The sequence below is a fragment of the Phocoena phocoena genome, chromosome 18 (assembly GCF_963924675.1).
Source record: "Phocoena phocoena chromosome 18, mPhoPho1.1, whole genome shotgun sequence".
NCBI classification, from domain to species: domain Eukaryota; kingdom Metazoa; phylum Chordata; class Mammalia; order Artiodactyla; family Phocoenidae; genus Phocoena; species Phocoena phocoena.
Window position 1 is genome coordinate 71291766 of NC_089236.1, and position 15328 is coordinate 71307093.

General features: G+C 41.1%; 1 protein-coding gene across 2 annotated transcripts in view; it reads left to right on the plus strand.

Moving 5' to 3' along the window:
* The window catches only part of ITGBL1 (integrin subunit beta like 1), a 219651-nt gene extending 205171 nt beyond the window's left edge, over positions 1-14480 (plus strand). The window contains exons 9-11 of one of the 2 annotated variants that reach the window (XM_065896049.1): positions 5469-5615; positions 13004-13117; positions 14075-14480. In XM_065896049.1, the coding sequence (XP_065752121.1) occupies positions 5469-5615; positions 13004-13117; positions 14075-14166 (353 nt within the window). In that variant the 3' untranslated portion in view covers positions 14167-14480. The remainder of the gene's footprint in view (positions 1-5468; positions 5616-13003; positions 13118-14074) is intronic. The other variant, XM_065896050.1, reaches the window with a different exon arrangement.
* The last annotated feature ends 848 nt before the right edge of the window (positions 14481-15328 follow it).

Sequence of the window (15328 nt, forward strand, 5' to 3'; positions counted from 1 at the left end):
AGTATTAACAAGGGGAAAAGAGTATTGGGCAGGCAATATGTAGTATCTGATGCAATTAGATACTTTCATGTGTCAGTTTCCTAATTGAGAACCGTCTCTGCAGTGTATTGAGGAAGTGTGTCTCAGAGCCCATGGATTCATTGGAAATGTCATTGTCTAGAGCATGACTGTTCAATAGAATTTTCAAAGATGATAGGAATGTTCCACATCTGCCTTATTCGATACAGTAGCCACTGGCCACATACGGCTGTTGAACACTTGAAATGTGACTTGTGCAACTGAGAAACTGAATTCTAAATTTTACTGAATGTTAATAAATTTAAATGGTCACATTGACTAGTGATTACTACATTGGACAACACCTATCCAGAGCATTCTTGGTGAATATTTTGGTGTGGGGGAAGGGAAGAGAATAGGAAGAAAAATTTCTGTTGCTCGGGGGGAGTGCCAGATGCCAGGAGGTAAGTATCTGGGAGAGGATGAATGGCAATGGAAATGAAAATTGAGTGGAAAATTGCTCGCCTGTATGAAGAGTTGGGAAGTTACATGAAGGCAGATTTAGTGGACTTCAAATGATTCATTTAGGCTGGTTCTCTCTACAGGTTCATTCTTGAATGATCTATCATACACTTGTTGTACACAGATGACCTCACTGTGGATTCTACCACCAAGCAGAGATGTTGTGCTCACTGAATGGTGTATATAGATGATTCTCCCAGTTCTGCTACCCCTGGATGTTCCACTTATAGGCCTAAGAGACAACTTAGTAGGGTTGGTCTGGCAAAAGTTGACTGAAACTACTCTTCTGACCTTTATGGTCTTTTTTTTTTAAACTCCAATTTTCAGGACCATTCTACTCAATAGGCCTCCTTTATGGAATACGCTCCTTATCTTACAAGACAACACAGTCATCTCATTTTTCTTCTTCTTGACTGGAGGATGCTGCTTGTCTGTCTGGCTTCTCCCCTCTCCCCTACCCTAAATATTGGAGTTTCTCAAGACTTATTTCTCCCTAGGTGGGCTCATTCACTTCTAAAGCTTTAAATGCCATCTCCTTTTGGAAACTCCAACACATCCAGACCTAGCTCCAACCTGTCCTCAAACGCCATGTTTGTGTCAGCTGCTTACTTGTCCTCTCCTTGGTTGTCTTAAGAGTATCTCAGACACACAAGATTCAAAATTGAACTGATTTTCTGCCCTCAACCTCTTCCTCCTGCAGCTTCCATATCTATTAGATAGCATCATTATTTACAGGATTTCTTGAGTCAGAAAACTAGTCCTTTCTTTCTCTCACCTGCCACATACAATCCAGCAGCAAGTTCCATGGGTACCCCCATCAAGGTAGATCTCCAGCCACTTCTCCCCATTTGCACTGCCACCACCCTGCTTGAAGCCTGCATCACCTTTCACTTGGACTCTGCAATACTCTCTCACTTTCCCCATCCTCACTTCCTTCCAACACACCTTAATTTCTCCCACCCAGTTGCCAAAATGAATTTGCAAACTATAAATTATAACACATCCCTCTCTCGCATAACACCTTTCTATGATTTCCCCTTCCTCCTGGAATAAAATGTAGACGCCTTACCAAGAACAAGTAATTTTCTATGTTCTCATTCCTAAATATTTCTCCAACTTTATTATTTTTTCATTTTTTCTTACTCATCAAATACATTGGCCTTTTTTTCACTGCCTATAACATGTGAAGCTCTTTCTTATTCCGAGGATCTTCATTAGCTTTTCCAGAACGTTCGCTATCTGGCTCTTTCTCAGCCACTGGGTGTCAGAGAGCTGGCCACTCCAGTTAATAATGTTCTCTCTGCTGAATCTACCAACACCCTCCTTAATTCTTCCATAGCTCAAGTGTATTTGTTTCCTCGTTATTTGTTTTCTCCCTCCCCTTGTAGCCTATAAGCCCATGAGAGTAGAGCTAGTAAAATGCCTAGTACATAATAAAAAGTTCTTGAGTGGATGACTAAATTATTATAAAGAAGATATTATTGAAAGCTTTTAAAAAAACATTTTTTAAGTAAAGAGAAGTCATGTAAATAGCAAAGCAAAACATTTAAATACCAGTGCATTTTGACCATTGTCTGGGCTAGATGCCAACTTAACTCTCAGGAAGGATGTGATAAATGAGCTAATAAGTGAAAAACAATCTCCTATTTCCTTGCATATAAATGTTACATTAAATTACTTGTGGTGAGGCATCATTTAGTCATTCTCAATGAGATCCTAAATCAAAGGCAGAATGTCTTTCTCCGCCATAGAGATTAGATTATTCTAATTATGTCAAATGATGGTAATTCTTACTAACCCAGGGCTTGTAAGAAGCATAAACATTTGAAAAGCCCATAGCTGGCTGGTATTGATGCTAAAAAGCTCTCTTTCTCTTCCTCCTCCTCCTTCTTCTTCCTTTTGTATCACACATTATCTGCCTCCAAAGGTGGATAACTTGTTTTGAACTTCTTAAGTAGGCTTCACTTTAAGTGGACTTTTGTTTTATTGGAGAAGTCAAGATAGAATCAGTTTCATAACGATTCATCGAGTATGTAACTCTTACACAGATTTGCTAACTTCATTCCACTCTAAGGCCATAGAAATAAAACAGAGCCATCTAAGAACAGTCCATTGACTTTGAAGGACAGTTTATTAGCCAGATGACCTGTAAACATGTCCTGTATTCAGTTATGGTTGTCAGTTGGGATTTGTGGGAAAAAATAAGAAGGGGATTTTGTTGAAAAGTAACCTTACTCTATAAGTGTTTTTTGAGGATCTACTATGTCTAAGGCAGTGCTTGGCACTCTGAAGACTATAGTGATGGATCAGACGTGATTCCTACCATCAGAGAATTCAGTCAAGTAATGGGTCTATCTGATACATAACTGCATATTACGAGGTAGAAGACAAAAATGTTACACAAGAGGTGAAAAATAAGATAGTATAGAAATTCAGAGGAGGGGAAGATGAATTCCACTTGGGGATATTAGAAAAATCTTCCAGAGGTGTAGTCACTTTCCCTGAGATTTGAAAATTAAGCAGGATCTGGTTCTGTAGAGTAGAAGGCATGGATTCCTGTCTCACCAAAGTCATGAAGTCTGGAAAACACCGGAACTATGTCGGGAAAGATGAGTGGGTCAGGAAGTGTATGAAGGGGAGAAGAAGTAAGGCTGGAGAAGCAGCTGGGAATCTACTTCAGGAACCTAAGACATAAGGAAGGTTAAAGTAGGTGAACTTCATCCCGTAAGCATTAGGGAGTCACACAGTCCTAGATCTCAAGGCTGTGATGTGAGTAGAGTCATGTTATGGGAAGCTGAGAGTGAGAATATTGGAGAAAGATGTGATAGAAGGTTTCTCAAAGGTTTCTGATGGTGATAGGAGTGGAAATTTTGAGGTTGTTTCAACAGGATCTGGCAGCTCTTTGGATGAGGGAAGTGAGAGAGAGTCAAGTATGATCTGAATCATTTTGAACTGGTTGGCTAGAAGGAGAGTTGGGCTGTTAAAAGAGATGGGTGATACAGAAGAGTAGCTTTTGGAAAGAAAATTATACATGCAGGTCTCTATGTATCAATTTCTGATGCTAGTAGAATACGAAGTATGGAATCACAGGAGAGGAATTTCAGAGAGATGGAGGGGCTGGAGATAGAGCCCTGTAATCATTGTGCTTATCTGAATTCCTATGATTTGATGAATTTTTCAAGAGAGAGATGGTAGAGAGATAAGAGAAGATGATTAAGGATAGACAATCAGGGGATTCCTACATTAATCGGGTGAGACAGAAAGTAGAGGAATAAGTAGATGAAGGAGGAGGGTTGAAAGGGTCAGGAAAGTCCAATGTCATGAAAACCAATATAGGAGAGACTTCTTAAGAAGAAAGTGCCCACGAACGTCAAATGTATACCTTCATACTATGCAGCCGTTTGAAAAGACAGGAATTAAGAAAAGGCTCCTACGTGTCTCAGATTGAAAGTCATTGTTTATTTTCCAAAATGAAATATACAGTCAGTGTGACATGGAAAACGAGGGGACATTGAAATTAGAGAAAACTGGAGTCAGGTTCTGATCCTGTATGGTTGAGTTGTGTGATTTGAGGAAAAATTACTTCATCTCTCTGAGCCTTAGTTTCCTGACTGTAAAAGGGTGATAATGCTTGACTCAAAGGGCTGTGGTGAGATGCAGTTCAATAAATCAGCATATGGACAAGAAGAGGCTGGCAGAAATAGGTCTGTTAATCCAGGTATCTTTTAAGTTTGCCTCCCATTTGCTTTCCATTCACTTCCAGATGGTCACGTGTTACAGTGAAATATCACTTGGGTCATGAGTACTTAGGTTTTTTAATCTTAACAATGAATTGCAAACAATTAAATATTGGCCACCAATCCCTCCTTGTGCAGAAATGAGTGTAGGAAGAGGCAGATGGAAGAAATTTACTATTGAAGATCCTGCCAGAGCAAATGGTCAAGGCAGAATGGTCTCAAAAGATGCAGTGGGGTTGAGCAGTCTGAATGATGATTTGATATGTCCCTGCAAGTAAGGCAGGGACCACCATGCCCATCATATTTGATTTTGCATCCCCTGGTGCCTAGAAAAATGCTCTGTTCATAGTAATTAGTAAAATTTTGCCAAACAAATAGCTGTTTTGTTTGTTCTCTTTGGAGAGATCTGGCTGTAAGGTAATGCACGTATAGAAAAAGAATAGAGCGTTGATGGGAAGAAAGAGAAATTAACATGGAAGAGGATGCAATTGAATGGAGTGTTGGTGGCCAGAGACTAGTCAGATGTATATGCCAGTGTATAAGTGTCACAGATATAATGTTGCGTACACACCAAAGATAAACATCCCCAAACCAGGAGCCAATGACAGAAACAAAAGGGAGGAAAAGATATGAGTCTAAGCCTCGTGCTGTTTTAACTTCTATACAGCGATAGGGAGACACCATTACTTACACTTATATCTGTTCTTATTAGCAAGCAGAGGAACACAGAGAGTAGTATAATACCAGATGCCATTTGTCTGGAGGTGGACCTTTGGTTTTTATTTGTAAGTGATAGGAGAGTAATCAATAAGTGGGGCAGGCAGTGGTGACGTGACTAGCCTTGCAGATTGGTCTGGGTGTCAGGGCGTGCACAGTGAGGAAAAGCCTGAAGACTCCATCCTGATAAAAATGCAAATGGGGAAGTATTGTGTATCAAGAAAGGATGGTCACAATCCACTTTAACTTGTTTCGAGCTTTCTTTTCTCTCTTGAATCCATCTCTGATGCGACATTCAAGAGGATGGTGTTCAGCTAGAACTCTGTTGCGAAGTTCTTTTAAACACTCACACGCCAAACTGTGCGTAAGGAGAAAGTGTGTTGGCTTGATAGGAAATGAGATACTCTGGTTTACATATTTTTTTCCTAAAGACTGTGACTCAGCTGGCTCTTTGCCCATCTACTCCTCTCACCCCACCCTGTGGTTGCCTCGCAGGCCACGGCACGTGTTCCTGCGGTCGCTGCGTTTGTGGGCGAGGATGGTTCGGGAAGCTCTGCCAGCATCCACGGAAGTGTAACCTGACGGAGGAACAGAGCAGGAGTCTGTGCGAATCGGCAGATGGCGTACTGTGCTCGGGGAAGGGTGAGTGTCCGCTGCAGCTTTGGACAGAATCCCTGTTCTGACATGTGGTTTATACGGCAGCACGTACAACCAGCTTCTGCAAACTGCACTCTACTGAGCGCAGACCCCTCTGTCCTCTGCCCGGACCAGGCTTTAAGCTTGGAATTTCTCCCATTCAAACGATAATGGAAATCATTATCAAAAGGAGAGTCTCAAATATACCTGTGTGCTGCTTTCTTTAGTTGTAAATGAATTCGTGATAGAAAAATGGGTTTATCTAAAGCTCCAGGGACTACAGCTCACATGCACACACCTCCTCTGCGTGTGTGAATCTAAATAAATGCCACTATAAATGAAAAATGCCAGAGATAATAAAATAATTAAAAAAAAATTGCCAAATGAAGTTCAGGGCCTGAGAAAATGAAATGCCTGAGACAGGTTTCATGTGAAAAGATCCCTGGGCACTTGCTATGTTCAGCGTCACTGCTGAATAAAAAGAATTGATGATTGTATAAAGAAGAAAACCAGCAAGATAGATTGGGCACTGAATGGGCCAAAAAGGCAAAAGGATAATTGTTGGGTTCACCTGCGAAATGGCACAGTCAAGAACCGCAGAGAAGTGATCACAAGCGCCTAAACTGCCAACAAATAGGCTTTGGGAATTTCAGAGGCTAAATACGTAGATGTGTGTGTGTGGAGGAGGGGAAGGTTAGGGATGTGAGGCTATAAAAGGAGACTACATATTTCATTTCATAAAAAGGGAAGGAAAAAGTACTCGGGTCTGGGCTTCCCTGGTGGCACAGTGGTTGAGAGTCCGCCTGCCAATGCAGGGGACACGGGTTCGAGCCCTGGTCCAGGAAGATCCCACATGCCACGGAGTGGCTGGGCCCGTGAGCCATGGCCGCTGAGCCTGCGCGTCTGGAGCCTGTGCTCCGCAATGGGAGAGGCCGCAACAGTGAGAGGCCCGCGTACCGCAAAAAAAAAAAAAAAAAATAGTACACGGGTCCCAAAGTTCTGGTATAATTTTCTTTGGTCTGAAAATCACCAATTTTCCAATCACACATGTGTAACCTAATATAAAAAAAAAAGAATTAAACCTTCGAAGTGGTTATAATCTTCAAGTTGATTGAATAGGAGTCACTAAATCAAACATTTACTGCAGAAACAGATTCTAGAAGAAAAGCCACCCCACCAGTGCCCCTTCCCCACCCCCAAAAGGGCAGAACAGGGTTTTTTTTTCCTGAGCAGAGAAAGAATACTAATTAATAGATTGAATTTTAGCTATTTTGATGTTGATGCTTCTGTGTAAATTCTCCAAGAGACTTTAAAATCCTGCTCTCACAGTGCCTATGGGCCCATCTAGGAGCCTGTCACATTCCTCTTTGCTAGTGGCTAGGAAAACACCTAGGAAGATTCTGGAAGTGCACAGATTCTCACTAAATTTTCGGGAGTTGCCCTGCAGGGAACTAGATGTCCTGGAGCTTCCCAGCTCTCTTCTTCAGCTCACTAGCCTCCTTGCAGAACAGATGATGCCCCCCTGCGCCCCATGCCCCCCCACCCCCTGCCCCTTTCAGACAGGGCAAGGCTCTAGCTGAAGTTGCACTTACCTTGAAACACCTACCCTGGGGCAGGATTATCAGGTAAATAGCTTTCTGAAGAAGACACAGGGAAGAAAGGGAATCTCTTAATACCAGTGGAGGAGCCCTCAGAAACAGGATGTGCCTCGGAGATGTGCCCCTAAACAGTGGCTGTTGCTTCATCTCTCTCTCAAGGCTGGTGCTGTCAGGTTGAAGGGGGCTTCTTGACACAATTGCAAAGATAAAATCTGATGGATGATGTGACCACATAGGGTGCGGGGAGGAAGGCTGAAAATTGATACAAGCATGATCATTTCAATAGAAAGCCATGTTCTTCGTTTCCAGGAACCCTGTACCCTGTATTTGAGGCTCGTGTTTTCATTGTTCAGGCAAGGAGGCCATGCCCTCAACCTAATGCAGTTAGAGCAGTCAGGTGGCTCTCAAACGAGTTTAAAGCAATCACTGTGTACCCAGCTTGTTCTCCCGTTAAATTCAATCTAATTCCAAGTCCCGAACAAATCTCGTACCAGTTTGGTTCTCAGGGGGGCCTCAGCTCCTGGAAACACTTTGTTTTGGGTTCAGGCTCTGTTGGGAGAAACAAAAAGGAGGAAAGAGAGGTTAAAAGGAAGACAAAGGGAAGGAACTGAGGAGGAAGAGATTAATAAAGAAAACAGGGGAGGAGGTAGGGATGGAATTAACCTTCAAGGATGAAATAGGAAAGAAGAAAAAATGCTATAAGATCAGAATGGAGGGTATAAAAGAGTACTGAGAATGACTAATTTGTCTGAATTGGATTTTTTTGAGCATAGGTCCAAACACAATATCACAAAGTTTGGGTACTTTTAGTTGGTTTTCCATAATGGCATTATCCTTAGAATAAGGGTATTAGCTTTTCGTATAAACTCTACTGAATGAAGAAACCCATTCATATTAAAAAATTTGTGTGCTTGTTTATATTTATTTTAAAAACCAGCAATTGTGTGTGTGTCTGTTTACTAGACACACTATCACATCATGAACAGTGTCCCTAAGCAGGTATTGGCTAAGTTATGTCCAGTTGCGGGTACTGGAAGAAAACACAAAACCATGCTCACTGGACTAGTGAATAGCACTCTGTCATTGCCCAAACTGAATTTAATTCCGAGGAGGAGTTGTCCCTTTTCAAGAAATAAACATTCTTATTAAAGTCATTACATTCATAGGAGAGCCTCATAAATGTAGAAAATGTAAAAAAAAAAATAGGTTGACTAAATATTGGCCCAAAGGCATTTCCTCAAAATGAAACAGAACAAGAAAATCTCTCTAGTTAATGCCTTTTCAAATTGTTTGCTTTGGGTGGTGGGAAATATATCCATGTATCAATGAAGAGTTGACAGCATATTTGTCTAAACTATTTTTTATCGTTCAACGGGTAGAGTTTTAAACTCAGAAGGAAATGTAAAACCTGCCTCGAGGCTGTACGTTTTGAGTTTGCTGTTAGTGATGATACTGGCATGCCTAGTGTTGGCAGCAGCTGGCTGTGGGCCCCTTTCTTTTCTTCCTATTCTGGAAGAATCCATGCTGGACTATGAAATCCCTTCCAAGTTATGTAAACTGGGGCCATAGACTAAGGGTCTTCAACATGGTGGCAGAGAAGGAAATCCCTTCTGAGTTATTTAAACTGGGGCCATGTATTTCTGGATACATCTCATGGACTTGCCGGAATGCCATGTACTTTGTCCTCAAGTTTGTAAATGAAAACCCCTCACCCCGATTTTCACAAAGGGAATCGAGTCTTTTTCTTTCTCTGATCACGGGGCAGGTGTGAGTAGTGGGCCTGAGATCCCCAGGGCACAGCACTTAGCAGCCTAGACCCGGCTGAGTGTTTCCAGCAGAAAAAAACGAGGCTGAAATGTGTGCTCCCCAGGAGCTGTGAATAAAGCTGTCACCTCAGGAGACGATGAAGAAATAGCATTTTATTTCTTTACAAATTTATAGCCAAGACAATAAATCACTCCATAGAAAAATTTAAAACAAGGTATACATTGTCGTGACCCTCATAACAGATGGAAGAGTTAGTACAATAGTGAAATCTGCCTGCTGGGATGTTGGGTTGCAGCATTTTGTCAGGCTTGATGGACGAAAAAGAAAGTCCGACTCTGTTAATGGGGCAGCTAACAAAGGTGCCTCGCCCTTATACTCAGTTGTTTGCGGGAATAACCAGAGATGATCTCAGAGCCAGGTCTCCCCTAAACTTAGCTACCTTTGCAGAATACGTGATATAATTTATAGGCTGTTTGTTTGGGGATTTATTTATTTGGATCCAAGAATACACAATAACCTTCTTACCCTGATAACTTCAACCCAGATCTAGGTGATCCACTCTGATATCCTTAAAGATGCTGTTGTGTGACAATGATTGTAACTGCATGTCGCTCAATGACCCCTTACACTCTTACGTTGATACTCGAGTAATGCATCGTCCAGATTAAGTCCACGGTACCTCCACCACCTATCCCTCCCCTCCGCCCAACCCGTTCTCCATCTCTGGAAAAGAGAAGGGGTGAAAGTCATGGTTCAAAAACCAGTCTTCACTCCATGCTCTAGTTGCCTCACCCGATATGGCTGTCGGGGCAGATCTGTAGGACACACAACTCATTTTTTGAAACTATATGAAAGTTTTTTTTGTTTTTTTTCCCGTGAGAGAGGCATCACAGGTAGGTAGGTACAAGAGTAGATTGAATCAGATAGGAATCTTAGGTTAACTGATGTACTTTCATTTTCTCATCTTTGAAGGCAGAAGAATTTCATTTCTTTCCCCGTCTTGTGTCCTAAGGATGCTCTGAAGACAAATGAGAAAATGTGGCTGATTCCCGAGGAATGGAAGCCTGTGAGAAGCACAGAAGGGAGATCAGAGCACTCTTTAGGGTCCTTATACTAAGAAAGACAATAAATGGGTCAGTGATATTGTGGTTGTGAACTTACTGCCCTAGAGATCCTGCCAGGATGAGCCAGCTTCTCCCTATAGCTGGACTGGGTCTCATGGGTGTGAGTGGAGCCCGGCCAGCTGAGCTGAACAATTGCTCCCCTCTTGGCAGTCATGTGGCCTGTGCCTGACTGACAGAATTCTTTGCCTAAGTTTTTCCCTTTCTAGAGATGCGCAGTTTGACCCCCAGTTACTGACAAAAACAGAGCACTTTACAACCAAGGCGCTGCTATAAGAGGTCCTAATAATGATTCAATGTGTTAGTATTACATGCTATTCCTAGTTTCACAAGCAGAAGAACTTCCTACCTCTGAGAGGCACGAACAGTAAAGAACAACACAGCTGGGGAAAACGCTGACTGAGAAAAGCTACTTTTTCATAGCACATACAAAAATCAGTCCCCATTTTTCACTTTAAGTATTTCAGTGACTAGTAGACTTTTGGAACTGGAATTTATTTGTCAAATGGTCTCTCCATGATACCATATGAACTTTAGCTGAGCTTACCAGTTTTAGGAAAATACTTTGCTATAGACTGAAGCTAAGCATTCCAGAAGCAAGAGCAGTAATTAAAATCGTTCCAAGGCCAGAGGTTAAGTTTAAAAATGAAATGTGAGATCTTTTCATGAATTGTGACAAAATACAAAAAAAATATCCTAGGCATAAGATGTGACTGTCATGGACAAATAAGTCATTTACTTCTGCTGCTTTGTAGAAATCATTTTGGAATGCAAAGGAAATACTATTTTAGAAACAACTGAAAACAATCCAATTCTTCCAGTAATTACTCATGGAAATAAAGCACGAAATATGATGCTTTCTGAGGAAATTTCAATGAAAAGTCAATGAAATGTCCCAAGTTGTTTTTTTGGTTTTGGGTTTTTTTTTTTTTACAGATATGTTGCTAACCATTTACTAAATGAGCAGTTGAATGGTGAACACTTCCATGCCTAGAAATTTGAAAGAAATCTTTAAAACTAGGATAAATTTCTAAAATAAGGTAACACTGTACCTGAATGAGACCGAGAGGGAGCCAGCCTTCCTCACAGACTGAGCCGGAAGGCCTCGCTCACTGGTTCCTAGGCAACCATCAGGCTGTCAGTCACTCATCAGAACTGAAAGTTGTCTAGATTTTACTCAAGAAAATGTAAATCAACCAAGACCCTCAGGAAAGCAAGTCAAGACTAAATGAAATCATGCTGTGCTTAAGCAAGGACTTAACAAAGGTAAACCCAGCTCTGAGCACGTAACTAGTACTCCCTTACTTTCCACATGACACAGAATGTGGAAGGTTTAACTTGGCCATTGGGGACTTTTGCCACTAAAATGCAGATAGTCATTTCCATGATATGAAATACCACATAGCGCTTAATGCTTGAGATACGTTTATACAGATCCTTTCCTGATTCCATGGTATGAGGAAATCCTTTTCTCTAGCCACTTTACTCACTCAGTTTGTTAACTCATTTTTTAAGCACTGTGCTTCCTAGAGGCACTAATGATTGATTCCTGCCCCTCTCCGACTATATTTTGAACTTACCGAGTCTGGAATTTTGTTAAATAGGTCAAAGTACTTTTTTCTACTTCACAATCTCTTAAGGTGATTTTTGACCAGAACAATTTGGTGATAGCATCTTTTAGTAGAAGGAAAACATGTTTGGAAAGACTAACCCATCCAAGGAAATAGAAGGAAGGGAAAGTCCTTTTTATGTGTTTTCCTTTAAATTTTAAAGGTGTCTTTACTGTGGTTGTAGACGTAATTTTGCCATGTGGGGTTTTTTAGGCCATCAGATGAAGACATTTAGACTGTGAGAGCTTTCTTCCCTTTGTGACACCGTTTAATCCATATATTTTCTCTTCTTTTAAACATATTTAAATAATTAATAAAAGTATTTCTCAGCAAACCAAAATGTTTTTAATAACTAAAGGAATTTTTTAGTGACATTAATTAAATAATTAAAAAGAGGGGATGTGTAAAGTAATGGAAAAGGTGGTTGGACCTAGAGCCTCATAAAAGATGAACATTTTGGGGAGATTAGAGCTATCTTTGATTATGGCAGGAAATCCTGAGAATGAAATCTGATAAGTTGAATATACATGAGTTATTATGTGTGTATTTTTAGCACTTTAAAGAGCTATCCAAGGGCTTCCCTGGTGGCGCAGTGGTTGAGAGTCCGCCTGCCGATGCAGGGGACATGGGTTCGTGCCCCGGTCCGGGAAGATCCCACATGCTGCGGAGCGGCTGGGCCCGTGAGCCATGGCCGCTGAGCCTGCGCGTCCGGAGCCTGTGCTCTGCAACGGGAGAGGCCACAACAGTGACAGGCCCGCGTATTGCAAAAAATAAATAAATAAAAGAGCTACCCAATATACAGATGTGTCCGTATTTTAAGAAAATCATGTAAACCAAAATCCAGAATTGTAAGCACAATAATTTAGTATTTCTTTTATTAATAAATGCATCCCCTCTTATTAGAACTTGCTATTCAATTCCTTTAAAAAACAAGCACCTTTAAAGCATGATTCAATTCAGAAAAAAAAACCCATCTATTTTTGAGTACCTTTTTTGGAAGGCCATCTATAAGAATCAACATTCTGCTCTCACTGACATTTCAACCAGGCTGGGCCATGGAACATTTGCTCAAGGCTAATTGCAACTGTCTAGATCCATAATGAAGCCTTTCCTGGATAACCTTTACGAATTACGGTAAGTCAGTCAGGCTCCCCTCTGAGCGACCGGCTATTCAATAAACTTTTCCCTTTGGAGGATAGGTTATTAGAAGTCTGTTGTCGCTGCACTGATGATATTCTGTTCTAGACGGAAGCCTTTAGTTAAGTGGCGACAGCAAGTAGTGCCCTTTGTGATTTCAGGTTCTTGTCACTGTGGGAAGTGCATTTGTTCTGCCGAAGAATGGTATATTTCGGGAGAATTCTGCGACTGTGATGACAGGGACTGCGACAAACATGATGGTCTCATTTGCACAGGTGCAGTATCAACCTACCCTAACTGTTCTGTGTCACAGCTGGCAATAAAGACAGATGATACCCACCGCGTACTGCCATAGCCAGCTGGACAGGAGAGCGTCCGTGTAATCAAGACCCACTATTCACAGGAAGTCACTGCAGAAGGGGAGTGGGCATTGGTGGACAAAAGTAACCACGCCCTCAACTCACACATATGCAGTTATATGTTGAAAAGAGAAAATAATCGTCTTGACAACCATTTTACTTTGAGCCTGGTGTAGAGAATGGAGTATTATTTTAAACAGGACCCAGGTACCACTAATTCAAAGACGGTTGATGTGTTGGTTGGCTGCAAGGAGTGGGGTGTGTGTGTTGCGGCGATGAGGGAGACTTAGCAGTGTCATAGCTACTGCTCTCCCAAGTTATTGAATCCTGATAATTGGTTATAAAATACATCTGCTTGAACAAGTTACAGGGGAAAGGGAGACACGTTATGTTTGTTCTCCTTGTTTCTAGTTGAAGGTAAAAGATGAATGCTTGTGTATGTCATTAAGCTAGACATTCACTGTCTGTCCGTCCCTGTGGCACAAGGATCCTCTTCTAGCTGATTCCTCAGCTTACCTCATTCTATGTCAGGGGACTTTATGGTTTTTAGCGTTTATTCATAAGTCAGACATAACTTGCTCTCTACAGGAAAACAAAATTATGACATGGAAGCCACCCGGAGTGACACAGGATGGTCACTACTAGATGATACACAGATGGTGGCATCAAGCAGATGCCATTAATTATGTGAAAAATCACATTTTCCATCGCTGCTAAACAAGATGATGATAAGATGCCTACAGAACAGAATAAGAAAATCTGCAGAGGATGAATGAAATGGTCTTGATTATGAACTGCTGTGGTTTAGAATAACATATTTGAACTTGGTGACTTTCGGTCATGATACTGACTCCCCTGTGTACTTTATTGCAGGGAATGGAATCTGTAGCTGTGGAAACTGTGAATGCTGGGATGGATGGAACGGAAATGCATGTGAAATCTGGCTCGGCACAGAATATCCTTAATAATCCATGGCAGAGAACTGGATTCTTATTTTTCTAGGCCATTAGAACATATAAATGCGGAGGGAACCATATATAATCATCACTAGGACAGGTCAAACAGACCATTGTATGTTTTTCTATTTCTGAATGCCTCAGTGAAATCTGGGTACCCATTAAAGATGAGTTAAGCAAATTCTGATGTAAATAACGCCAGAAAAATTTTTTTCTACCTTAATTTACATCAGTGGTTCTCAACAAGGGCAACTTTACCACCCAGAAGACATTTGGCAATGTCTACAGACAATTTTCATTGTCCCACTGGGTGGGGTGGGAGGGCGTGCTGTGGGCATCTAGTGGGTGGAGGCCAGGGATGCTGCAAACATCCTCTGGTGCAGGACAACCTCCCACAGCAAAGAATTATCTGACTTCAGGTATCAATGGTGCCTGAGTTACACGGTTGTTAGAAATGCACACTCCTATACAAGAAAGACCATATTGGAGTCTAAGGGCGAAGATATATCCTCACATAAATCCACTGACCGTATTTTGCCAGTATTTCCATATGGAGACATGAGGTATGTGGTATACAAACACACATGGGCTAGGGGGGCAGGCAGAAACTACATAACCAGTGCTTTCGAAAAAAAAAAAAAAAAAAAAACTGGTCGTTTTAGCCATTAAGTCATTTGTCATTTGTCTAGTCCCACTTTAACTTCACACAAGGGACTTCCCTGGTGGTCCAGTGGTTAAGACTTCACCTTCCAATGCAGGGGGTGAGGTTCAATCCCTGGTCGGGGAGCTAAGATCCCACGTCTCGTGGCCAAAAAACAAAACAAAACCAAACAAGAAAAACCAAAACATAAAACAGAAGCAATATTGTAACAACTTCAATAAACACTTTACAAATGGTCCACATCAAAAAAAAAAAAATCTTTTAAAAAAATTAAAAATAAACTCACTCCAAAAAAGACTCTTAAGATTAAGGAAGATATGAAAAATGCAAAATTTGACATTTTTAATAAATGGTGACATAAGTTGCTTATATTCTGTGTCAGTATATATTTGCCTACTGAGGATTAACCCCCAAAATGAATTTTTATTCAGGGGTATCTATTTTCTGTTTCTAGAACATTTTTAAAAACTGGGCAAGGGTTACATATACAAGAAATACGATTTTTTTTTA